General features: G+C 36.3%; 1 protein-coding gene across 1 annotated transcript in view; it reads right to left on the bottom strand.

Moving 5' to 3' along the window:
- The window catches only part of LOC121423182 (fibronectin-like), a 53,696-nt gene that overhangs the window by 2,371 nt on the left and 25,856 nt on the right, over positions 1–25,469 (bottom strand). The window contains exons 10-29 of the mRNA XM_041618498.1: positions 20,457–20,714; positions 19,095–19,343; positions 18,336–18,584; positions 17,656–17,784; positions 16,381–16,659; positions 15,874–16,155; positions 14,580–14,846; positions 13,741–14,001; positions 12,688–12,939; positions 10,696–10,941; positions 9,449–9,562; positions 8,061–8,252; positions 6,996–7,121; positions 6,117–6,236; positions 4,955–5,056; positions 3,740–3,862; positions 2,837–2,964; positions 2,085–2,310; positions 1,412–1,570; positions 347–388 (exon numbers count right to left, since the gene is read on the bottom strand). Coding sequence (XP_041474432.1) covers positions 347–388; positions 1,412–1,570; positions 2,085–2,310; positions 2,837–2,964; positions 3,740–3,862; positions 4,955–5,056; positions 6,117–6,236; positions 6,996–7,121; positions 8,061–8,252; positions 9,449–9,562; positions 10,696–10,941; positions 12,688–12,939; positions 13,741–14,001; positions 14,580–14,846; positions 15,874–16,155; positions 16,381–16,659; positions 17,656–17,784; positions 18,336–18,584; positions 19,095–19,343; positions 20,457–20,714 — 3,804 coding nt within the window. The remainder of the gene's footprint in view (positions 1–346; positions 389–1,411; positions 1,571–2,084; positions 2,311–2,836; positions 2,965–3,739; positions 3,863–4,954; positions 5,057–6,116; positions 6,237–6,995; positions 7,122–8,060; positions 8,253–9,448; positions 9,563–10,695; positions 10,942–12,687; positions 12,940–13,740; positions 14,002–14,579; positions 14,847–15,873; positions 16,156–16,380; positions 16,660–17,655; positions 17,785–18,335; positions 18,585–19,094; positions 19,344–20,456; positions 20,715–25,469) is intronic.

The raw sequence follows: 25,469 nt of genomic DNA, 5'->3' as shown, positions 1-25,469 counted from the left end.
TCTTTAAACCCATGATTTAATTTAAACCCGAGTTCAGAATACGGGCCAATGGCTCAACTGCCGGTTCAAATTGACCATGAATTTAAAGAGTGAAAGTTAGCAGCGAACTCCAATCCTTGTACATGTATGTATCATGGATGTCGATGTGATTAAGGTAGTTAAAAATGAATTAAGAAAAAACACATGAGAACATTTGCACGATTGTTTTATCACCGTAATGTTATACCAACGGTAAGCATAACTCTCCTGTTTTTCTTTACCAGACTGCTTGGGTTTTTTCTTTTAATCCTAAAAGTATAAATACACTGTGGAAATCTAACGAAAAACATGACAATTCGTGTTTTACCTGGTTCCTTGTCTATTACTGATGGTGTCGTTGATGTTTTATCTAGGAAATAATTAATATCAAATATATTTTTTATTTAGTTTCGTGAATGCCGACATTATTAGGGTCAAAAAGAAAAAAATCCAACAAGCATACACTGAAAATTTCATCAAAATCGGAAGTAAAATAAGAAAGTTATGACATTTTGAAGTTTCGCTTAATTTCACAAAACCGTTATATGCACATCCTGGTCGGTATGCAAATGAGGAAGCTGAGGACGCTATCCACTTACTATTTCTTTTGTTTGTTTTTTGTATGAAAAATAACATATTCTAAGTTTTCATAATGGTCATTTAAAACAACGATTATTTCCTCCCTAAACATGTGGAATTAGCGTTGTTTAATACTATATGGTTCAGTCAAGTTGTTATTTATTGTGAAATCTGTAAAAAAAATGATATGAAATTCAAACAATATACAACATAAGAAATAGTCAAAGACGAAACTGCTGTTTTGGTTCACCGATTTTCGACAAAGACTGCTTTGTCCTGAATGGCAATAGATTCTCTGCGTTCCAGAAGGCGTCTGTATAGTGGTTACGAAAACTTCTTTTTTTATAGTTGGTAGTAAACATGACATAAAATCGTTTGTCTGGCAGGAATGTAAAAAAAAGAATAAACACCACAATCGCCGTGATACCATGGCACCATGGGAAAGCGGCCTACTCGGCATATGACACCAAGGTGTGGTTCACGGCACCCTCATTACTAAATAGACCAATTAGAACAAACTTTCAATCATGATTTCTTTTCTATCAAATATAAATACTAACGAACGTAGAGGGCGTGAACACAAAGCAACACTGCAAATTGTTGATGCTCTCCACGTTTGTTTATTCAATAACTTACAACTTTGTGCAAATAAAACTATGGTAAGAAGGGTTCCGTCCAATTATGAAACAAAAATAATGGAGATGAGAAAAAAGTTTTATCTTCTTCTTCTTCTTAGAGTGAAGCTTTTGAATCTGATTTATGGTAGACGTGAAGTAATGAGCCCATCTTAAATAATTAACAAAAAAATAATTACCTTCCATGCAGTAGCGTCCAGGTAGCGATTCCGGAAACATGTCCTTATAGCCTTCCATACATAAGCAGATATAAGCCCTCTCATCTTCATTCAAACACACAGCATTAACGGAACAGTCGTTTAACTCTGGCATACTGCATGGATCGCTGTGGGTAATTTCTATAAACATAATAATGTATGAAGAAATCCAAATTTCAGTTATGGTAGGCTAATTCATCTTTCAGGTTAAAAAAAATTATAATAATAACTGGAATGAAATTGACAGCATGTCGAGAAAAATTGATGTCGTAGCAGCTTTGAGGATCTGTATTTTACTATAAATTGAGAGCGTACGCATGCAGTGCAAGAAAAAAACCCGGGTACATTTATTAAAACAAGCGATCCAGTTTATGTTCATTTAATTATGAATAACTTTATTCCCGGATAATTCATGTGAACAAATTCTTTCACTTATTATAATTCACTTTGACTTATGGAGAGAATTCAATATAATTGTCATCATTTTAACATTTAAATGTAAAATTTAACTTTGGTTTTAAGTAAATACGAATAATTTACAAAAATGTATTGATTTGAATGCATAAGTGCATACTTTTTAAACTAAATCACTGAAAAGACCCCCCCCCCTCCTTAAAAAAAAGGTGGAAATGGTCGCATAATAGTACGTTCATACCATGAACAGTGACAGAGTCTCGTCGAATTAATATCTCGTGTGAACCATCCGAGAAGCGAGTTGAAGATACATTTGGCATAAGAACATTTTTCAGATCGATCTCAGTGCCGTCGAATTCTTTACCCACATAAACAATTATCTCGCACATCAGACTGCCTTGGAAAAACCCACCAACTTCTATGCCGATGACACCGGGCATTCCAGCAGCCTCAAAAGCTAGAGGTAACTGCGGAATTAAAAGGGGGAAATCCGAGAATTTCGATGTTATAAACAAAGTCTTTAATCTCCACATTGAAACATTTGCGAGATACTAATCACGTGTCTGGGTGGTGCTCATTAATAGTAAACTAATATATCGTATGAAAGAGCATCTCATCGGTGAACTTGGTATTGATATTGACTCTATTTATCATATTTCACATAATTATGAACATAGTACAAAAACCTCATAACACCCGAAGAAATAACATCGTATGAAAATTAGGACATGGCAGCATTCATCTAAATTAAATAATACAGCGATTTGAAACCAAAGACAATTCAAAATATGGTGAAATATGAGGGAACCTGCATAAAAAGCAAAGCTTATTGTTTTTTCGGATCCTTCAGCATTATTAGCTGTTCAGTTTAGTTCGTATTTTTTTAACAATCAACATCGCTAAAATCAATTTCAATACTGCAACTAGAATGACCCCAAATGATGTAACTCATTCTGAATTTTCCCCTCTGTTTGCAATGGATGATCAACTTACAAGACCCGTGACAGCATCCGAACCTTCCTGAAAAGCGAGACTGGTAGGATCAGCAAAGGATGGGTTGAAGTCCACCGGAGAACCACCCAGCTCATCGATAGTGAACACCGAGGAAAAAGTTCGACTTCCTTTCAGTTTCAGGAAGAAAAAGAATAGAAATAGCAGAAATAGTAATGCTGCCATGATTAGACACAAAGCATTCCTTTACGCAAGTTTTGACAGTTTGACAATCTTTAACAAGAACACTCTATAAAGACACTAAAATTTTACCAAATATTGGGTAGAAAGGGAACATACAATGTTTGCTAGGTATTTTTTTACCCCATATTTGGCAAAATGCATGTTTAAGGGGTAAATTTCAATACAACATTGCGTAAAATTTACAAAGTATTTAGTATCTTTTTACCCAACCAACATGCATGTTCCCATTTTACCCAATATTGGGTAAACTTTTTAGAGTGGACGCATTGCAGACCAATGTCGTTGAGTAAGGAAGTTCCGATTTACTGATAAAGTATTTCATCATTTGAGATCTGACAAATATGATCAGTTGAAATTTACTTTGAAAGAAAGAAATATTTGTATTAAAAAATCTGTGTATTATAAGGGCCCCTTAACACGAAGGTTTGCAGTCAATCACTAAATACCAATGACCAATCAAGATCACCGTTACATGCGCGCTCTGTTTAAAATGCTGACCGGGAACCAATCAGTGCAGTTCTTTCATATTTGCAATTCATCGCAAACCTTTGTGTTACGGAGCCCTGAAGACGGTGGTATTGGTATTCCCAGTGATCATCAATAACCAACTTGAAGAAATACATCATGCTGCCTTTGATTTTGAAGATCATGCATTTGGAGTTCGATTGAGTCAATTGCTTACACCCTTCTATTATAGCTTACTTGGCACACAAAGACCTGTCCAGAAACTCCTCTCTCGATCTGGTCTGCAGTCACACTGAAATCCTCCACCAGTTATAGATACACAGATCTCGGTTTCGATATCACATTGCGGAGAACAAGGACCTGTCAATTTCAAGAACAGAAAACAAACGATAAACTGAAACATCAGACATTATAAGCCCCGATGAGTATCAGTTACCTTTATAAAATGACCAGTTACCCATAGCGGTTGCAAACTCTGGTTTTATTTTAGGCTCCACACACCTCAATTTTGCAATTATGGTACAGTACATGTGTGGGTGTGTTTGTATATGCTGGTGTGTGTGTTGGTGTGCGAGTGTGTGTGAGGGTGTGTATGTTTGTGTGTTTGAATGTTTGACTTTATCGCTAATTATTTGTTATTGTAACCATTTTTATCATGGTTCAATAGGACTTGATGTGTGAAAGAAAAAAATAGAAACCAAAATGTTTCTCTTGCATGTTCCATACCAAATGGTAAACATTTTACATCGCAACTATAGTAAGACGGCAAGAGAAGATTCCACTCTAATAGGGAATCATTTTCTTTAATGTAATATACAATTCCCTTATCCCTCTTTAACATTTATGTTACGTTGCTATTATTTGTAATGATCGTAACCCTTTGATATTTTATAGTTTTAGACATACTTTAATACATTATTGTTATTGTTTCACCCGATTTTCTATATGTTTTATATAATGCCATAATTATTTCATTACTATCATTACGGTTGTTTTCCTTCAGTGATTGAGTTATACGATTGGCAGTTTTATAATTAGTAACTGTTCCATTTTCATAACTTAAATGTTTCAGTTTTATTTATGTTATTATTTAAGTAAAAATATATGTTTGTTTATGTTACCAAGCATTGTTATCTTTGACTCAGATTTCGACTTTATTGCAATGTATGATAAATTATGATGATTTTTGTTGTTCTCTATGTTTTCATCAGGTCATTGATGAAAAAAGTTTAATGCTGATATTTTTTTACCTGACTAAATATGACTAATAAATAAATGAAATAAATAATCATTTTATATGCCTTGGAACCTTACGAAATTCATGACAAATATTTCAGTCATGAACCATGTCTATATCAGTAGGTATTTCTGAATATCTTGAGATCAGTAAGTGATGTTCCCGCACGATAATACTCATTTGCTTAACTATTACGATAATGGTTAAATACTTACTCTGGCACAATCCTCCCTGAAGGATAAAACCTTCTAGACAGGTGCATTGTTCATTCACACAAACTTGAGAAGATCCACACTGTACGCCGGCACAATATAAATCTTTTTAAAAATACATAAACAGTATACAAAAAAGAGTTGAAATATAGCTCATATGATTTTTGTTACGATGCTCATGCAGTATTATCATGATTAGAATATGATCACTTTTTGGGGGGTTGAGTGCATTAGAGCTCAAGTAGTTTTATGACGTTACGGTAAAATTAAGTTCCCCTCCAAATTATATAAATTATACTTAAATGAATACCGAGAACGGTTTACTAGCAAAGACAGTGCATGAGCTAAAAAATGAGTGAACCTCACCAGAAAATTAACATATTTCAAGTTCTAAAATTCTGCCATGCATTTTTTACATTTAATTGAGAGGTCGGGTAATAAAATATTACGTTCAACAAAGTTTGTTTCTCTCGGCTCGCCGAAAATTGTAGTGGTGTTGTCGTCTCCATTCGACACTAAGCATGAAGGAGTGCATTTTGTTGTCGGGTTTATTAACTTTTTAGCACCAATGTAAATATTATTTTCTTTTGTTTTCATGTAATATGACTGTTTCTGAGAAATTCTTTTGTTATATTAGAGTGATTTAATTAAGTACATAAATTCGGATTTCAAGTAAAATCTGAAAAATCATCTGTTGTTACAGGACCGTTGCACAAATCGTTTCTTAATTCGGATAGAAATTTCAATAAGTCTGTCCCAATCACCTGATCTGGGGCCCGTTGAAGAAAGAGTTGCAATCAAACGCAACTCTAAAAATCATGCGCAACTTGATTTTCAGCCAATCAGCAGTGACCATTTTGGTCTTGCGATTGATTTTTTTAATTTGCTTTAAACGCAACTATTTCTGCAACGGGCCCCTGAACACAAACTGGGGGAAGAGAGGGCAAGTGTGTCTTATCATTCAATATTAAGTAAAAAACTACCTCATTAACTCAGTTTATCAATGATTTTTGGTTACTTGTTTGCTCCCCATTTCACTTATGCGCCTTGAGCATCTTCTACGAGATGAATATGGCGCCTAATAAATCGCATTTATTATTATAATTATTAGTCTATACAGAGGGGAAATCCGATGAAAATAGATGCGTTGAAACGTATTTCTTACTTTGTTCACAGGCTGGCCCTGTGAAACCTGGTCTGCATAGACACGTCACACGGTTGAACCCGGCCACACAAGTACCTCCGTTCGCACAGGGGTCCGGTGTGCAGGAAATAGTCGCAGACTCTGTCCGTCAAACAATCATTAACCACAACTTTTGAATTACACAGCGACAAACCATCATTGAATATCGCTGTATGACTAGTATTACATAGGTAAACTCAATTCGCATAAAACTAATAATTTATGATATGCAATTTATAACAAACTTGACGTATGTATATCTTAATCAAGTAACCTTTTGAATGTAATATGAATATTGATCTTTATGTGTAGGATTATGGTCACATTATTTAAAAAAGCATTGCATCATATTTTCTACATCCAAGATAATACCACAATTATATTTATGTTAATTTATGCTGATCATGAATAGAAAACAAAAATATGTCATCAGGAACCATAAAAAAAGTGAAATTCATGCATTTTATATTACCTAAACAAATGGGGGCAGCTATTTGTTTATGACGTCCCAAATCCCAAACTTAATTTTTTTAAAACTTTTTAAAATTTTTATAGGATTTTCCTCAAGCCTTCACCAATATTTCTCTTCTGGGTGAACTTCCCATTTAATTACATACGGCTTAATGGAACTAATATTCAAGAGAACAATCTTCCCAAAATACCATATTTTAAAGAAAAACTATTGTGGGTGCGTCGTGGTCTAGTGGTTCTGACTCTCGCCTTTCAAACAGAAGGTCGTGGGTTCGAATCCCAGCCATGACGTGTTTTATCCTCACGCTAAATATATCAAGTTATTACTATTATTACTATTATCGTTGTTACTCGTATTATTATTATTATTATCACTATTATCATTATTACCTTGACAAGTGCCATCAGGCATGAGTTGAAATCCCCCATTACAGCTGCACATGAAAGAACCGATATTGTTGAGACAGAAGCTGTTGGGATCCTCGCACATTAAACCGTTCCTGCATTCATCCACGTCTATATCAAGATAATAAAGTAATTTCAATAAAAACATAATTAAAAAAGATAATAAAGTAATATTTGTGTTAACTGTCATCTAGAATATCACACTCCTCAAGCCAATGAACTCTAATATGACAATTAAGTGCATTGCACTCTAAAAAATGGAATGTTAAATCAACATTTTGAAAGGTTGGAGGAGTGACAAGATTTTCTAAATGTTGCATTTACCACTTTAAATGGTTCTACCCAACACTTAAAATGTTGGATTTAGCTTTATACAAAGTTGGATGTAACATTTGGAAAAGGTTGTCACTCCTCCAACCTTTTAAATGTTGATTTAACATTCCATTTTTTAGAGTGTGGTTGGTACAATGTATTCTCGTTTCTCATCAAGTCCACCCTATAAATTCCAGACTTTCCCTTTCAATACTTATGAAAAATGTGTTAATGATGCATAGAAAGACCATTGATTATTATTAATGGTCTAAGTTTACCATCGGTTAGTCTAGTCAATTTTATGGGAATATCATTCATTGTTTTTAATCAGGTCACGGGGATATTTACGGGAAATATTCAACAAATGTGTTACCCTGTAATTGTTTGTATCTGTCTTTGCAAAGACATGATACACTTGCATCAAAAACAGAATGATTGCAGATGAATATAAGGCATTTTAACCTCACTCAGATTCATCAATTCACTAAGCAGTACCTATCAACAAAATAATTAATTTCTGTATATACTATACATACGGTCTAACGTATAAAGGTAAGAATTGAAAGATAGTGATTTTCAGGGCAAATGAGAAAAGCTAGGTTATGATCTTAAGCATCTGGAAAGGAAGAGTAAAAATCTCATGGGCGATGTTTGATATTTGTGCTAAAAAAATATACCAAAAAATAATGACAATTAAAATTTATTTGATGATATAAAGTGTATTCATTGAGCATATACCTTCACATAATGGAAACGTTCCATCAAGTGTTCCGTTTAGTTGACAGGCTATTGTCGGTTCGCCTCTGATGAGGAAACCAAGAGCACATCGGTATGTACAACTATAACCATTGTCAATGAGCCCTGGTCCAATACAAGATCCGTCGAAGGAGTTGAGCGCGTTTGACATTGGAGGAATAGGGCATTGGATTGCTGTGGAGAACAAGTTCAAGTCCGATTGAAAATAGCAATAATGATGTATATAAATATATATCATAACAATAATAATGAAGATGAAACTGAAGCAGACCATTCTTGATATTTCTATAGATTGATAGTTTGAATTTTCTCGATATTTACTAAGAATCAAGGCCTTAAATCCGGTGCGGTTTTCGGAATAAATCAAGTTCTTATCAGGTTTCGAAGTCAAAGCTAACTATCATTTCATAAAAATTCCTAGACAAAAATAACCGTCTTTCGGGGGAATTTATCTTTAAAAATCTGACATTTGACTACCATTGTTATCAACCAAGTTAAGCGGAACAACCGATCGATGATCAAAAGATTGAAGCTGTTGGTGTAAAAAATATATAACAGGATCTCGCTGCATGAAACCATTCAAGTTCAAGTTTATTTTAACCAATCAAACAAGACACATATTACAAAGTTTAACTCAAACCCATCATGTCTTATAATTTTTTGTTAAACTGTGGAATATGTCTCTTGTTTGAAGCAGAGCTTGTTAAATAAACGTTGTAGCAGGGCGTGCAGTTGGAGTAAAATTTGAAGGATAATCTTTAACTGGCTGCTAAGACCTTTTGGCACAGATACAATAATAGTAATCAAAGAGTACTCTTAATGGGAAAAACTATTATTTCAGAGGGGGTTCTTGTTTCCGAAACAAAGCTGAGATTTGACGGGCAAGGGGTAATTCATGTCATCAACTGAAACAAACATGTGCACAGGCGTCCAATCACCACTCGCAACAGTGGAGTAACGATTTTTTTCTAAAACATTACACTGTGTAATGAAAGTTACCGAGGATACAGCATATTACGGAATACTGTTATTTTATAAATTTATACAAAAGAGGGTCTTTTTATTTGATATGCCAAAGCTATTAGCTTACGAGATCAGCGATACATAAGGCACCACATTGAATTTGTTACGTATCTATACAAATCTACAATTCATCACGTGATTCATATCTTATCAATCAGATGGCAGTATTTGCCCTGAACGTTCTGTAATTTGAATACGGGTTATTTATAAACTGCATTGAATCTCTACTATTACTAGTATTATCACTCCTAGAATGTATATTTATCAAGTCATGTAAGAAGTTTCTGTTATAGAAAATATGAATACATGTAGATCGAAACAGAACGAAAATTAAATCATTATCTTACCAATTTCACACAAGGTTCCAAAGTATCCAAGCCCACATTGGCAGGTGAAGCTCGTCAAAACATTGACACACTCTCCTCCGTTTTGACAAGGGGATGATGCACAGTTATCAAAGGCTATCGTAGAGAGATGACAGTCATCAATAAAAACAAATAATGCATTGTGTCTCTGTGTTATTATACACGAAATACATTCTTTATGAGGCACAGTTGTCAAACGTTATCATAGAGAGATGACGCGATCAACGATAAAACAAATGATGCATTGTGCCTCTGTGTCATTATACACAAAAAAAAAAGTTGTCAAAGGCTTTCATAGAGAGATGACAATTATCAATCAAACAAATGATGCATTGTGTCTCTGTGTTATGACATACGAAATACATTCTTTATGAGGCACAGTTATCAAAGGCTATCATAGAGAGATGACACAATCAACAATAAAACAACAACAAGCCCTACTCTCTTGTGCTTATAGTCACATCTGCGAAACCAAATCCGCCCCGGCCAAACTCTTACATTATTACCAATGACCTACCATTGGTCGGTTTTGTTGGTATGACTGTACACAGCAAAAACTGTGGTGTTAACCGTTGTACATAGAGGACCACACCAGTTATTTTACACTGGTGTTAAATCGGTGGTGTTAGTTTTACACCTATAGGTGTTATTACAACACCTTTGGTTGTTACATTAACACTCTTTGGTGTTATGTTCAATCTTTAGGGTTTAATTCTAACACCTCAGGGTGTGGTCCTCTATTAACACCAATTGGTGTCAGTTTTAACACCACAGTTTTTGACAGTGTAGCTTTTAGTATGGCCCTATCTTCCTTTATGTCTGTATTCTTGAAATTAATTCGGAAACAAATTATTCTCAGATATTGAGCAATAGTACTACATTCCTATTAAGGAACTTGAATTGTCAACAAGTTTGGTTTCATTCACGTTTCACTCACTTAATGTTGTCCTGGCAATTATGAGGTTTATTTAAAGCATTTTAAAGCAATTATGTTCCATTCCTCTTATTCTTTAATTCCGCAGTTCAAACAGTTTCGGAATATTCATTGGAGCAATAGGGCAATGTTGAATAAGTGGTTTCGACAGTTTAAACCTGTTTTTGACAGAGGAGTTTTTAAAATATAAATTTAATTCATGATACCCCATACTTAAAGTTGTTATGGTAAGCCAAAAAATTCTGGTGGAAACAAAGCCATGGTGACTTAAAACGCCATTAAGTGTCGCAATTACCTGTACTTCCCGATACAGATCCTAGGTTTACCTCACCCATCGGCCCGTAACCGACTACTGAGAACTCGTACATGGTATTATGCGTAAGGCCTGATATCGTGATCGGAGAGGCAAACGTCTGCTCGACATTGGAACTGATCCCATCGGTAATGGTGACAATGTAAACCAGAGCTCCTGGGAGTGGGTCCCATGTCAGGACGACTGTGTCGACTGTGATGTTCACAATTTCAGCCGTTGATGCCATTTCTGCAGTAATAATACATCAAGTGACAGTGAAGTTTAGTATATACAGTGCATCCCAGAATAAACGAAACCGAGATTTAGCAATCATTTATCATAACTTAATCATAAATAGAATAGACAAATGACCTACCAATTTAAAGCTTAGAATCTCCTCTTTCATATGATATACTTAGCTAATTTCTTATTCAAGCATGAGTGAGCAAAAACAATTTGAAGAAAGGATACCAAAACTCATTTGGCGGGGGTTATCTGGGTTTCAAAAAGAAAACCACATTTCTGAAAAGTTCAATATCTGCTCTTTAATTTGGTACCAAAATTACAAAAAATGGTCAAGAAATAAAAAAGTTCTGTTCATTTGAAATAAGGCTTGTATTTCCATAATTTTATGAGATAAACGTGTTTTCACCGGTTTCCCACAGAAGCTTTCGCATGGTGAACAAAAGATTTAATGCATGGCTGATCGTCAACAAAACAGAGTTGTCGAGAGAGTTTGAAAGCCATCCTTGAGAACCTCTTCATTTTATGCAATTATTGAAATTCAAGCCTTATTTCAAATGACCAGAATTTTGTTATTTCGTGACCATTTTCTGTAATTTAGGTATCAAATTAAAGAGGAGATATTGAACTTTTCAAAAATGTGGTTTTCTTTTTGAAACCCAGATATCCCCCGCCAAATGAGTTTTTGATATCCTTTCTTCAAATTGCATTTGCTCACTCATGCGTGAATGAGAAATAATCTAAGTAATATCAGATGAAAGAGGAGATTTTAAGCTTTAAATTGGTAGGTCATTTGTCTATTTTATTTATGATTAAGTTATGATAAATCATCGCTTAGTCTCGGTTTCGTTTTTTCTGGGACGCACTGTATAATATATACATGTATGTACTGAATATTCGATGACATGACATTTGCTCCTGTGACAATGGCTCCGTGCTTTATTTCGTCTATAACGTAGGGTTTGCAATAGGGTTTTATGTTGGGTAAAGGGTTAGGTTTAGGGTAGGGTACAGTATCAAATCCAGATTTCAAGTTAATCATGCGAATAATGTGTGGAATTCATAGCGGTGGAAATCATAGCGCAGCAAATGTCACCGGAGCAAATAACGCTTAATACAATTTTACTGAGCATCGTGTATTAATTAACCACGACTGCCCTGATCTGGGGCCCCGTAACACAAAGCTTAGCGATGAATAGCAACTATGAAAAAACACTTATGATTGGCCCCTTGTCAGTATTTTGAACTAAATGCGCGTGTAACATTGATCCTGACTGGTCAGTCCATTTACATTTAGCGATTGATCGCTAAATCTTCGTGTTGCGAAGCCCAGGTGCTTGAGCATTCAAGGAAATCCTTACTAAACTAGAATACACCTCGTTGGAGAGAGGCAAAGTTAAATACGTGCCTTGCGAAATGATGCATATGTAGCGTTGGGATTCGAACCTTAGGACTTGTGATTCAGAGTCCAGAGATTTATCCACTGAGCCACATTACTAATTATAACGAGAGAGGTGAGGTTCAGGAATGATGGTGCTGATTGGCGATCATTACCACTACTGATTGGGCGACTTAAAAGTCAATGTACCCTCCTTCATCTTTTGTGATATTAAAACTGAATTGATCATCGAAATCTTCTCAATTAAGTGCACTTCTGGCCACATATTTTGTCTCGGAATCAGTCTTTTAAACGTTTATAATTTAAAAACAATTAAATGGTATGCTTGTTTGAAAAAAAAAATCACCCTTTACCCGTGGAAACTGCAACAAATCCAACAACTTGTCGAATGGCGCCGAATGAAAAAGATTCAACCGTAATGTTATAGGATGTAGACGGGGTCAGGCCGTTGATGGTTGTAGTGTTTGTAAGAGATGCGGTCTGTCTAACAACCCCACCCAGGTTTCGATAATCAATTTGGTAAAAGTTGCTATCGGGAATATTGGTCCAAGAAAGCGAGATGGTGTTGAAAGTTACAGCATCAACGACCACTTCCGTCAAAACGTCTGCAAGGGACATAAACAAGTTTGTAAGGTGATGAAAGTAGCCATGATTATTATAATAATAACGACGTAGGTACCAATGTCATTAAAAATGATAATGAAAACAATTAAAACTAATGATGATAATAATTGTATTAAGGGTTGATAAAATCGATACTGATAATGATATTTACAATTCCATTGTTACTATTTGTCACTACGTACATCATTGTTATGATTGTTAATTCTTTTATCAATATAATAATCATTATAATTATCATAATCATCATTTTCGTTTAATGTTGATCGAAACGAATAAAATGTGTTAGAAGAAATGGTTCATATCGTGCAGTTCGAATATTTTTTACGTCAGTTCATATCTCTAGTAAATCACTGGAATTGTATTATCCGGAGAGTTCGCACGCTATCGAACAAAATCTTTGACCATATCATTATTGAAATAAAATTGGCGGCAATGTCGATGAAATGCATGTATTGTATCAGAGAAAGTGTAGTTTATTTATAATTATGAGCTCGGTATTACTGAAAATGGAGTCATCAACAAATAAATGCACAGTTTTTTTCTCACACGAAGACTGTGACTTTAATATCTCTCTCACAAAGTTATCAAAGTGTTGATCTTTCAATGTTGTGGTAAAGGGATAAAACAGACATTTTACTTGGAAGAAAGATTGACCGAATATTGAATACGTCTATTTAAGGAAGTACAAATCTCTTCTTTTTCTTAAATGGTGTGCAACCATACTTTAATACTCAACATGCCTACAGTAAAATAATATTAAAGGCCATCTAAGTAATTCTTACTTGTGACACCAACGGTGGTACCAACACCCGTCGGTGGGGTAGTAGTTGCAACCACAGAAAAGGTATAAATTGTTTCTGGTCGAAGGCCGGACACAGTAGCTGTGGTCGATGGCGATGGTAGTTCGACAACCCCCGTGTCCGAAAGGTCTTGACTAATGTAAGATACTACATAACCGGTAGCTGAAGGGATAGGTATCCATGAAAGGGTCGCTGAAGTAGAACCTATTTCAGCGACGGCCAAAGTCGAAGCAGTCAGGATATCTTGGTAAGAGAGAGAGAGAAATAGTTTAATCGATACAGAACGGTGCTTCTTGGTATAAACATGATAAAGTAGTGAATACTTTTTGAGATCTCAAAGAACAAATGATAATTTGCTCAAATGCAAGATCATATGTTAAATTTATTCAATTATGTTTTAACAAAAAATACTGGACAAAGAGTCTGTCGCTAAAAAGGGAGGGTATCAATGATCTCCAGTTAGATATTCTTAGCGATTTTTAAAGGGGCAGAATGAAAACAAATAAGAGCAATTATAATATCAACGTAGCTCATGCAACCATCGGGGTCATCAACAATTTGATACGTTGAGATATTATATTATATTATACGTGATAACTATTTAGAATATTATAGTCAAACTTTTCAAGGTTAGTAAGGCATTGCATTCTATGATAACAGCTAAAGTGGATTATCGATCCAGAGTATGTCCAGCCGGATGATTTGAAATTTCTCTGCCTCTTCGAATTTTCGTCTTATTCTGTACTTTCATATCTTTGGCCTCTATACAGAATTTCAGAGGTCTTTGAAGTCCATTTTTTCCCTCTCTGTGTCAACCTTACTTGTTCTTGCTAGGTCCCACCCGGACACGTAGGACAGTTTGGATGACGCAGATACCGTCTCAACTACAGCCAGGTACAGGGTACTGGGCGTCAGGTTTTGGAAAACCACGGATGTATTTTCAGCACCGACTGTCCTGGAGTGTTCCTCTGTACCACCTTCGTTGAACAGATGAACCATGTAAGACTGTGCATATACTTGTGGAACAGTCCAGGCGACCTCTACGTGTTCTGCCGTCACGGCCCTGATACTGACATTGGCCGGCGATCCTGCAGGAATGATAAGATTAATATTACCTTTAGTTTCAAATTTCATGAGGAACTCGGAACCGATTTTTATATTCCTGGTTTTTAAATGACAGGTGAGACCTACATGAATATCATAAATATACACACCGTCATACAAGACCACCGTCCGTAGTATGTCTACACCTCATAGTAACATGTCTCACTAGATTTCTGATCAAGAAACGAAAAAGCTTTTTTTTTTCTCGCCAACATTGAAATCTTAACCTAAGTTTAAGTTTGTTTAAGTCATAACTTAGAAGGTATATGAACCGAGTTCATGAAACTTGAACAGGAGGGTAATAAAGTATTACTGATTAAGGTCAAAGGCCATGTAATAAGGTCAATAAATTTTTGACATATTTGTTGAATTGCCTTCATAAATTTGAAAATTTATGGATAGTTCATGAAATGTGGGCACAGGAGTAATCAAGTCTCACTGATCATCTTGCACAAATCTTTTAAGTCACACAATCTAGGTCAAATGTCATTTAGGGTCAATGAACATAGTATATATGTGAATGGTGTTTTTTGTGAACAATATTCTCGTCGTTTTCAAACTCAGCATTGCTGCTATATTGAATTGCGTAATGCAGGCGAGACTGTCAGAGGCACTCCACTAACTTTGTGGCCGATTTCTTCTTCGGTTGTTTTCAGAGGTCTTTTCTCTGTGGAATGGGGGTTTACACGCTTAGTTCCTTTGACATATGGTACTACTTAACGCATGATACAGTTTTGCTCATTCGAATTCACATTCTAGACATGGTTTTGAGAGACACGTGTTGCATTCAAAAGCTTTATAGAAAATATAAACTTGTTTACAATGTCCATCGATATGAATACATTTTACGATATATTTATTGGACAAGTGCAAAAGAATATTAGTAGCCGTGAGCATTGATGAACATCAAAGTTCAGCATAACCGGAGGCGGGAGAGCTAGAAGAAGTTAACCTGCATGGTGTTTCCAATAATTTTAAAGAGGGGGAGTAGTGAGGCAGCAAACTACTCACCAAGTGTAATAGTAGGAAATGTCGTAAATGAACTTGCTGTATTTTGACCGACGGTCGTAAGTACTGTGAAATCATATGCCACACCAATCTGGAGGCCGTCAAAGACATGACTTCTGACTGCAGAAGCCAAAGGGACTGCACTGATAAAGCCAGATGAAATGTCCTGATAAGCGGCCAGATAGCCATCGAAGTTATTGTCAGGAGGAGATGGAGGATCCCACCGAATAATAGAGGCTTCATCGCTTAACGTGTAGAGGATGATGTTCTCCGGCGGCTTCGGTCCTGTGCGAGATGAACATTGTTAGATGGCGTCTGGGTAATAAACTCTACTCATCAAAAATAGCAATTTTCTTTCAGTAATCTTTTGAACTATTTCATTTCCCTTGCTTATATTTTCCCAAAAATAAATTTATCAATGGATCCTAAGCATTCTAGAATAACTAACTGTAGTTTAGTTCAATTAAACCACAGCCGAGCCTATTTATTCAGAACGTGTTGTTAACTTACGAGTGTAAAATGTTCCTGACACGAACTGGTTCCTGACCGAACCGACTATGACATCAACGTCGAGGGTATACTTCGTCGCCGGCTGAAGTCCCGTGAATTGAGAGGTGAGTGTTGGTTCAGGAGCAACCAGCTGCTGCTGGACCACTTCTACCGTTCCAGAAGCATCAAAGAGAGTAAGGATGTACGACACAATACTCTGCGAAGGATCATCCTCCCAAGTCACCGTTACGAAGTCTGTCCCCCGATCGGACACGAAAAAAGGTGTGCCTACAATCGCCACTGTAGATGCCAAAGATGAAAGATCGTATCGTAAAGATCTTATAGTGAAGAGCCATTTCAAATGGTGAGAGGTTATATCGTAAATGGTCTTAATCACTGGATTTTGAAAAGTTATTTTACTTCGAACATGTTGAATCATCATATTCTCATAACAAGAACAATTTATTGAGCCTTTGAACTCTTCTTAAAATGCTCCCCAGGGAGTGGAGAAGGTGCATAAATTGTATGCGGGCATGCAGGGATCCAATGACCGGGGTAATCAGATATCTGTAAAGCGCTTAGAGACCTCGTTCCGATGTGTAAAGCGCTATATCAATGCGGAATATTATTATCTATTCGTTTAATAAAGATAACGCATTACAGGATAGACGGATAACAAATTACCACAAAATACCAAACGGTGAATAAAGTAGAACTAATCTTCATGAATGCATACACCATACTAAATTATTAGGACGAATATAATAACATCCAAGCAATGATCATAATTGAGTGAAATGATACGCAACGATGACTATATATTATATTGACTTAGGGTTTTTTTATTCAAACTTATCCTCATGAATACGTAGAAGATAATGAATTATAAAGGCATAACTGATAAGTCAGAGTGGTATTTTCAGCTTGAACACGTTAACCTATTTCCTCCTGGTGTTTTCCATCAAATAATAATATGAAAACCAAGTAAATTCTAAGTAACCAAAGTTGGAAATAAGACATATCAATAGAAACCCTTAATCAAAATGCAAAAATATAATCCACTGTAAAGATGGTTTATGTTAAAAAAAATGTACGCTATGAATAATATATGAATACTAATTCAAAGAGAGGGGGTTGTTTGATTTTTTTAAGAGAGATTGACGTCAGGAATTCGACTTAGCGGTGTATCGTCTTGACGGGACAGTTTTCAGATAATATTTTTCGGTATGATTAGCATCTATACAGTCATGTACACCGTTCTTTTCAATAAAAAATAGTATTCAAACAAATACGTACATAATTCACATTGGTCTCCAACATAGCCTTCTTGACAAATGCATGCATAACTATTTTGTTGAACATTGATACATGTCCCAAGGTTTTTACAAGGACCGCTGCTACATGCTGTAAGGCTTGTCATCATAGCTGTGAAAGAAAATGGACATGTCAGTAGCGTCAAAATATTAGATAGATCCAAAAGCAGATTAAACAAAGGAAGGTCTGCATTGCTAAATTTTTGCATGACAAAATGACAATGGAAGACGTATTACACAGTATCCGACTAGACACCTGAAAGTCGGGGAAAGCCCGTGAGGAAAGGCTTTTAATTACCAGTGCTCTCTTGCCCTAAATTGAAATATAAAGAAATGCAAAAAATGATTTGGTAAATATTTGTGCACTTGTTTAAAGATAAAAATCCAAAAGGTGCATTAGTCCTTCGGTCAAAAAGGGATGACAAATCCTAACGTAATGAAAGTTCAAAAGCTTGAAATTGAATTGTACGAGGTTAGTCGCTAAAGGGGTTCGTTAGTTAGACAATAATATATTAATGTTAATACAGAGTGTATGATATACCTTGCCCTATTCAGACTAGCACAGTATTCATAGATTTGTGAAAAATATTCGTGGGGCGCTACAACAAAGTTAAAAGATAAGGTCTGTTGTCAATTTGACCTTCTCCAACGTATCAATCTTACCTGTGGTCGCAATAACGGAACCAACATCCACTCTTCCTGAATTGTTGAAACCTACAACGGTGATGTTGTATGATGTGCCCTCTAGAAGGTCTGTCAATGTTATGCTTTCTGTCATCGTAATGTTTATCTGGGTCCTATCGGAGTCGCTGTACAAGATCTGATAAATCAAATTATTCGGAACCTGAGGCCAGGACACTGAGATGGAATTCTCGGTAACAGAGGTGACAGTCACACCGGTTTCTGTGGTTCCTGTGAGAAAAAACGGTATAGAATTTCCCATGTCAAATATTCGACGCCAGAATGAAAGGATATATCCAGAGATTATGACAATTTCTCTGCATCTATTCCAGATGTATTTCTGTATCTTTAGATCAAGGACAAAGTAATATATAATCATTGTTATTATAGTTTGGATTTGATTATAATGTGATTATGAAACGATATTAAAATCAAATTAAAATGATGGAAGTATTAATTATCAACCGGTTGGTTGTGCTCACTCACAAATGAAAAGAAAATTTTGTCTTCCGAAAAGCTTGACAAATAAGTGAAAATCTATTTTTTACATGGTGCGTCTTGTTTTTTTTCTTCGAAATTTACGGAGTACGCCGGTACTTTCCGAGCCCCCACCCCCCCCCCCCCCCTGGATCCGCGCCTGATCTGAATAGGCTTACAAATTAAGGCGTTCAGCAAAAACCGACAGAGGCATCGTAAATGGTTCATCAACCATATCTAACAAATGTAGTTAAATAATCCTACCAGTGGATACAACGACATCAAACGAACAAGATGCCCGATTTCCAAACTGATCACGGAAAGTATACGACACATTGGTTGTCCCTAGTGGAAACGGGTTTGTAGGATTTGGCTGGGTACTGACAAGGGTGACACTACCGCCGACATCATTTGCAGTAGCACTGGGTAAAGTTATTATCCCGCTAGTTGCACCTGCAGGGATTGTTGCAACAAACGTTCCTGGACATATCACGACGGGCGGTATAGTATCAACTGAAAATTTAAAGAAAAGGTAGAGAAGTAAAAGGTTTTCTCACAAACCCGTGCCTTAAAAGATTACGAGTTAAGGCCAACTCTTTCTTGATTCCCGACTACTGGGGCATGGAAAATTTGATTTGTGCTCATAATATATTTGGTTGTTGACTTTTAACTTGTAGGGAACTGTATAGTAAAGCACATTTTAGTTGGCCAACGTAATTTTGATTTGATATCACTTTATTAAAATCACAATGAAGGAAAGAAATTAACAATGTCAATACAAAACATGATAAAGATTAAGATAGGCCCAGGTCATGACGAATTACTGTCAATTCAGGGCAGTGGTATAAAACTTAATGTACAGTTTCGATGTAAGTAACAGGTACATAACTTATACATTTAACATATCTAGTACGTGAAATGATAAATAACAGCTAAAAGTTAAGGTAGATATGGGTAAATAACAGAAAAAGAGAGAAAAGATATATACAAACACATTTCATACAAATTTATACAAAGTTTACAAACATTAGGTTGGGGCCAATCTCCAAAGCATCGGCAAATATCAGGTATAGCTGCAAATAAAATGCTTAATGTCAATTTCACTATGTATTATCAGCCTCTTTTAATATTCACTCAAGTCTATGAAAATTGAATACATACAATGTTTTCGCAAGAGGTCTTAAGAAAAACAAAGTCTTCCATCAACCATGGACCTAGGGTAGTAGGTCCGTGCATAAACTCATCAATAATTTTAGCGTAAATACGAGTGTCTCATGCAATAATCTTTGTTACCATGAAATACCAGAAATATCGGGAGTACGTTTCGTAAAAGTTTTTATGATAATAACAAGCTTGAAATAGAGGTTTAAAGCTAGTAAAATCATTCAATTTGATTGGTTGATATTAAACTTGTTATACTAATTGTAATTTATTATTTATATCACAAATCTTTTTGAAATGAGACGTGTTTATATGTATAACTCCCTTATCCCAATGAGACATGAATGAGGATGTATAAATATGATTACAGCGTCAAATTATATGATAGAAGATACGGCATAGAAATCTGAACAGCCATTTTCTCACATAGAATTCTTGCTCACCCAAACTTTTCAAAAATTTTACCTTCTACCACAGAGACCAATAAAGAACAGGATGCCTGGTTGTTTGCTGGATCTCTGTAGATGAAATCCACGGCAGTCGTTCCAATCGGAAATCTACTTTCGGCAGGCAAGGTTGAGTTGACCAGTACAACAACTCCAGAGTTGTCACTAACGGTGGGCTCTCCCACATTAATCACCTCAGACTGCGTTGATCCAAGCTGAACTGTCACGGTGACGTCCGGCGGACAGCTGACGACTGGGGGTATCGTGTCCGTTGACGCTGCGGAATAGTGCAAGAGTGTAGTTATTGACAGGTTCAAAAATTCACAGCGAATGATGGCAAAACAATACACTTTCAGTTCAAAAGTTCAGTTCAAAAGTCAAAATTCCATAAAGTTTTTAATAGAGTGAGTGATATTGTTTCTGTTATATTCATATTGAAGGGGTTTTTCTTATATATCTTAAAATATTTTGCTAGTGTCGATTCTCATGTCGAGACCATGATGTAAAACAACCGATGGATGATTCATTTTTGGTGTGATTAGATGTGTTGGTAAATAAATAATTCCAATATTAAAGTGAATGACTGTGAGAGTACGGATGTTTCACTCATCATATAGCTACTGAGAATTAGGTTTCGTATACATATGGACCAAGCAGTTGTAGAAGTTCGTAACCAATTATTACGACAGAGTTGGATTATTTCTCATTTCCAAAAAAAATATATGATTGGTAAAATGACAGCCGATGCAAGGTGTACGTTCATTTCTGTGTCAGTACCTGTCATTGCTTTTGTAAGGCAGACAGTTATTACATCCGCCCATCATTCCACATCTCGGCTCATTCGTTTCTGCCTAATATGTTTGTCTTTATACAGAAGATGAACCGTCTATCTTTATCGAAAGAATAGGCACATTATTGCCGAAAGGGAAATGGAATCTATGAATTGGCCAACGATAAGGACATGAGAAGACTGATTCTATTTCTGTGCCAAGCTGAGTATACGCTATGTAGGGAAGAATGCGTTTACCATTAACCTGAAATGCACATTACAGAATATCAGATATTACTTCCACTGTCTAAAACATCATAAAAACACACTAAAGATTGCCAAGAATCAAGCTGAGGACTTTTTCATTCAATCTGTCCACATACAACAACTTTACATTTTGGCCGGTATTGACATCTCTTGGTGGATAACAGCTCTTAAGTTTGGCATCAATATCAACACCTATGCAAGAGGTGGAATCAACCGCATTGAAATTGTTTCTATGAATTTATTTCACCGAGACAATAATCCAAGATGGATTGGAACGACTCCTGCAAGAACGAAACAACCGTCTCTGGCTCTGATGAAATCGTTCCTTTCTACGCAGCAGTTGTGTATGCCATTCTCATTGCCGTTACCTCAGTAATATCAATCAGTCTCAATGCTGCCCACTTCAAGACGATTCGATCGCTCACGGATATTCCAACGAAAAACAAAATAATATTACAGGTTAAAGCATTTTGCGATATCCTTTTCGCAGTGAGCTATGGATTCGTGGTTCCCTTGATATTAAGCCACTCTTTGGGTTTCAGAAACTTTCTCTGCACAGTAAGCAGTTGGATTGCTGCGATGTTTGCCTCATACAGTGTCGAACTACACATGATCCAACATCTAAATCGTCTCTTGTCCATCATCATGCCTTACAGGTATGGGGCATGGATAAGCAACGTCAAGATATGGGTTTTCATGATTGGAATAATATTGCTTTCAACACTGATTATTTCATTTGTCATCTTCGATTCTGAAATAGTGCAGACAGAGGCAGGTATGTGTTACATCGATTTAAAGGCAATAGGAGAATTTTCAGCATATGCGTTTATGCTAAATGCTTTATTCGTACCAAGTGCCGTGGTAATATTTGTGTACGTCTGGTTGTTGACTATCACGTATCGACATGCCCATAAGATCCACGCCCAGGAATTAGTTGGAGCCCCTGATCTTCCACAAGGGCAAGGCATCCTAGTGAAAATCAGGTCAATTAAGAGGGCGCTGTTCGTTACATTAGTAACTGTTGGTTGGTTTGCCTTCACTGGGTTTCCTCTAGGCATCTGGCATATTTTGAACGCAGGCGACTTAAACGTCCACTATACGGTATCAATGCTTGCATGGTGGATGTTTTTGTGCCAGACCTTTGGAAATGTGATAGAGTTATTGCTTAAAGAGTCTTACAGAAAAGCTTTAAGAGACACACTGAAAAGTGCCATCCCCTTCCGATGTAGAATGATTTGAAAGAATGGTGAAGGACTAATAATTGAATGGTGAATCAAATTAAGATCATTTTAAGCCACTATCTTAAGTTTTGATAAACGAACAATAACTCTAAAAATAGTAATTCCATTAAAAAATACCCTCGATTTAAGCAGACCCTCAAAGAGGTATAGGGCATATTTCTAATGCATCATGTAGTACGATGTGTATCCTGGAACACCCATCTTGTTAGCATGTTTATGTACTGGTTATAGTATTAATTGAGTAATTACTACAATCAATCATATTCAGACTACTGTAGAGATCAAAACCTAAGCATTGTGTTACTGCTGGAAGGTGAAGAAGGGCTGGGCCTTAATAATGCCTTGTTATTGTTTTCATGTAAATATTGGAATGTTATTATTCACGTACATTTGGAAGCATTTTCATTCTAAACCTTTTTAAACTCTTCATATATTTTTATTCCCTTGACTGTTATACCTTTCTTTTCTAAATAGTTTCTATAACGATAAAGGGATATTGTATTTTGCATTCAATTAATGATATTTCAAAAATTAATGGAAGCTGTGTAGGACTGACGTAAGTTTGAATTAAATATACCTAATATTCTATTAATTTCCCTGAACCTACGCGGATGGCTATTACTCGATTACATGTTTGGGAACTCGTGATAAAAAAAAGAACAGATGCGTGCGTTTTAGGAGAGATGCAAGCTATCGCCATGTTCAACACTCCCATGGTCATTCTGCCATGGCCATTGACCGCTGTCGCAGGCTGAAGTCTTTGAAGCTGGGTTGTGCAAACGTGGCAAAAAAGCCAGAAAATCATTTGGAAATAGAACATCATTTACCTACCGTATTTTGTAGAGGCTGAAACATGACTCATACAATTTCATGGAAAATCAGGTATCAATAAATATGTTTCTGGTTTACCAGCCCTTGTGAATCGCTGAAACTCGAATGTTGATCTCAGCTCATCAATTTTCTTAGCTTGGATGACATTATAAAGTACGGACTAGCGCTCATACGAGCACCGTGAGACCAAACGTCAAAACCGAATGAAAGGGCTCGTAGCAGACTACTTCACGAATGCGCAGAGCTCCAAACATTTCTTAATCTCGTATGTCGACATGAGAAGTCGCATAAATCGAAAAATACCTATTATCATTGTTACGAAACAATTGAACATTTTCTCATTTCAAACATACATGAGATTGGCAAAATGACAGCCAATACAACGGGCACCTTTATTGCATCGTCAAAACTTTAATTGCTTTTGTAAGGCAGACAGTTATTACATCCTCCCATCATTCCAAATCTTAATTTGGCTCATTCGTTTCTGCCTCATGTGTTTGTCTTTATGCAGAAGATGAACCGTCTATATTTCTCAAAAGGGCAGGCAAATTATTGCCGAAAGGGAAATGGAATCTATGAATTGGCCAACGATAAGGACAGAATACCGATTCGATTTCTGTGCCAAGCTGAGCATACGCTATGTAGGGAAGAATGCGTTTACCATGTATATAACAGAATTATACTTCCACTGTCTAAAACATAGAAACACACTAGAATTGGCAAGAAATAAGCTGAGGACTTATTTCACTTCATCCATAGCCCTTCAGGACCTACATTATAACCTCTGAACTACAAGTATCTGCAAAATGTTAATTGATCGCTGTTACAGATGTGCTGTTTGAAAGATGTCCAAACCTCTTTAAAGAATGCGATTTTCGTCAGATTTTGTTATGACCTGGAAATAGAATTGTTTTCGATCTGCCCTCAAACAACTTTTGTTAAAGGAACTTACCTTTTGGCCGGTAATGACATTATCTCTCGGTGGCTATCCATTTCTTAAGTTAAGCAACAATATCAACAACTATGCAAGATGTGAAACAACCGCATTAAAATTTTTGTTTCTATGAATTAATTTCACCGAGACAATAATCAAAGATGGATTGGAACGACTCTTCCAAGAACGGAACAACCGTCTCTGGCTCTGATGAAATCGTTCCTTTCTACGCAGCAGTTGTGTATGCCATTCTCATTGCCGTTACCTCAGTAATATCAATCAGTCTCAATGCTGCCCACTTCAAGACGATTCGATCGCTCACGGACATTCCAACGGCAAATAAAATAATATTACAGGTTAAAGCATTTTGCGATGCCCTTTTCGCAATGAGCTTTGGATTCATGGTACCTTCAATAGTAAGCCACTCTTTGGGTTTCAGAAACTTTCTCTGCAGCGTAAGCAGTTGGATTGCTGCGATGTTTGCCTCATACAGTGTCGAACTACACATGCTCCAACATCTAAATCGTCTCTTGTCCATCATCATGCCTTATAGATATGGGACGTGGATAAGCAATGTCAAGGTATGGGTTTGCACGATTGGGACGATGTTGCTAACAACAATGATTCTTTCATTAATGATCTTCGATTATGAAATATTGCAGACGGAGGCAGGAATGTGCTACATCGATTTAAAGACAACACGAGAATTCTCAGCATTTACATTCATGCTAAATGCTGTATTCTTACCAAGTGTCATGATTATATTTGTGTACGTCTGGTTATTGACCATCACGTATCGACATGCCCAGAAGATCCACGCCCAGGAATTAGTTGGAGCCCCTGAACTTCCACAAGGACAAGGCATCCTTGTGAAGATTAGGTCAATTAAGAGGGCGCTGTTCGTTACACTAGTAACTGTTGGTTGGTTTGCCTTCACAGGGTTTCCTCGAGGCATATGGCATATTTTGAACGCAGGCGACTTAAACGTTC

The sequence above is a fragment of the Lytechinus variegatus genome, chromosome 10 (genome assembly GCF_018143015.1).
Source record: "Lytechinus variegatus isolate NC3 chromosome 10, Lvar_3.0, whole genome shotgun sequence".
In the NCBI taxonomy this organism is placed as follows: domain Eukaryota; kingdom Metazoa; phylum Echinodermata; class Echinoidea; order Temnopleuroida; family Toxopneustidae; genus Lytechinus; species Lytechinus variegatus.
The sequence above is the reverse complement of the archived record's forward strand: the minus strand, read 5'-3'. Positions and strand labels throughout refer to the sequence as shown.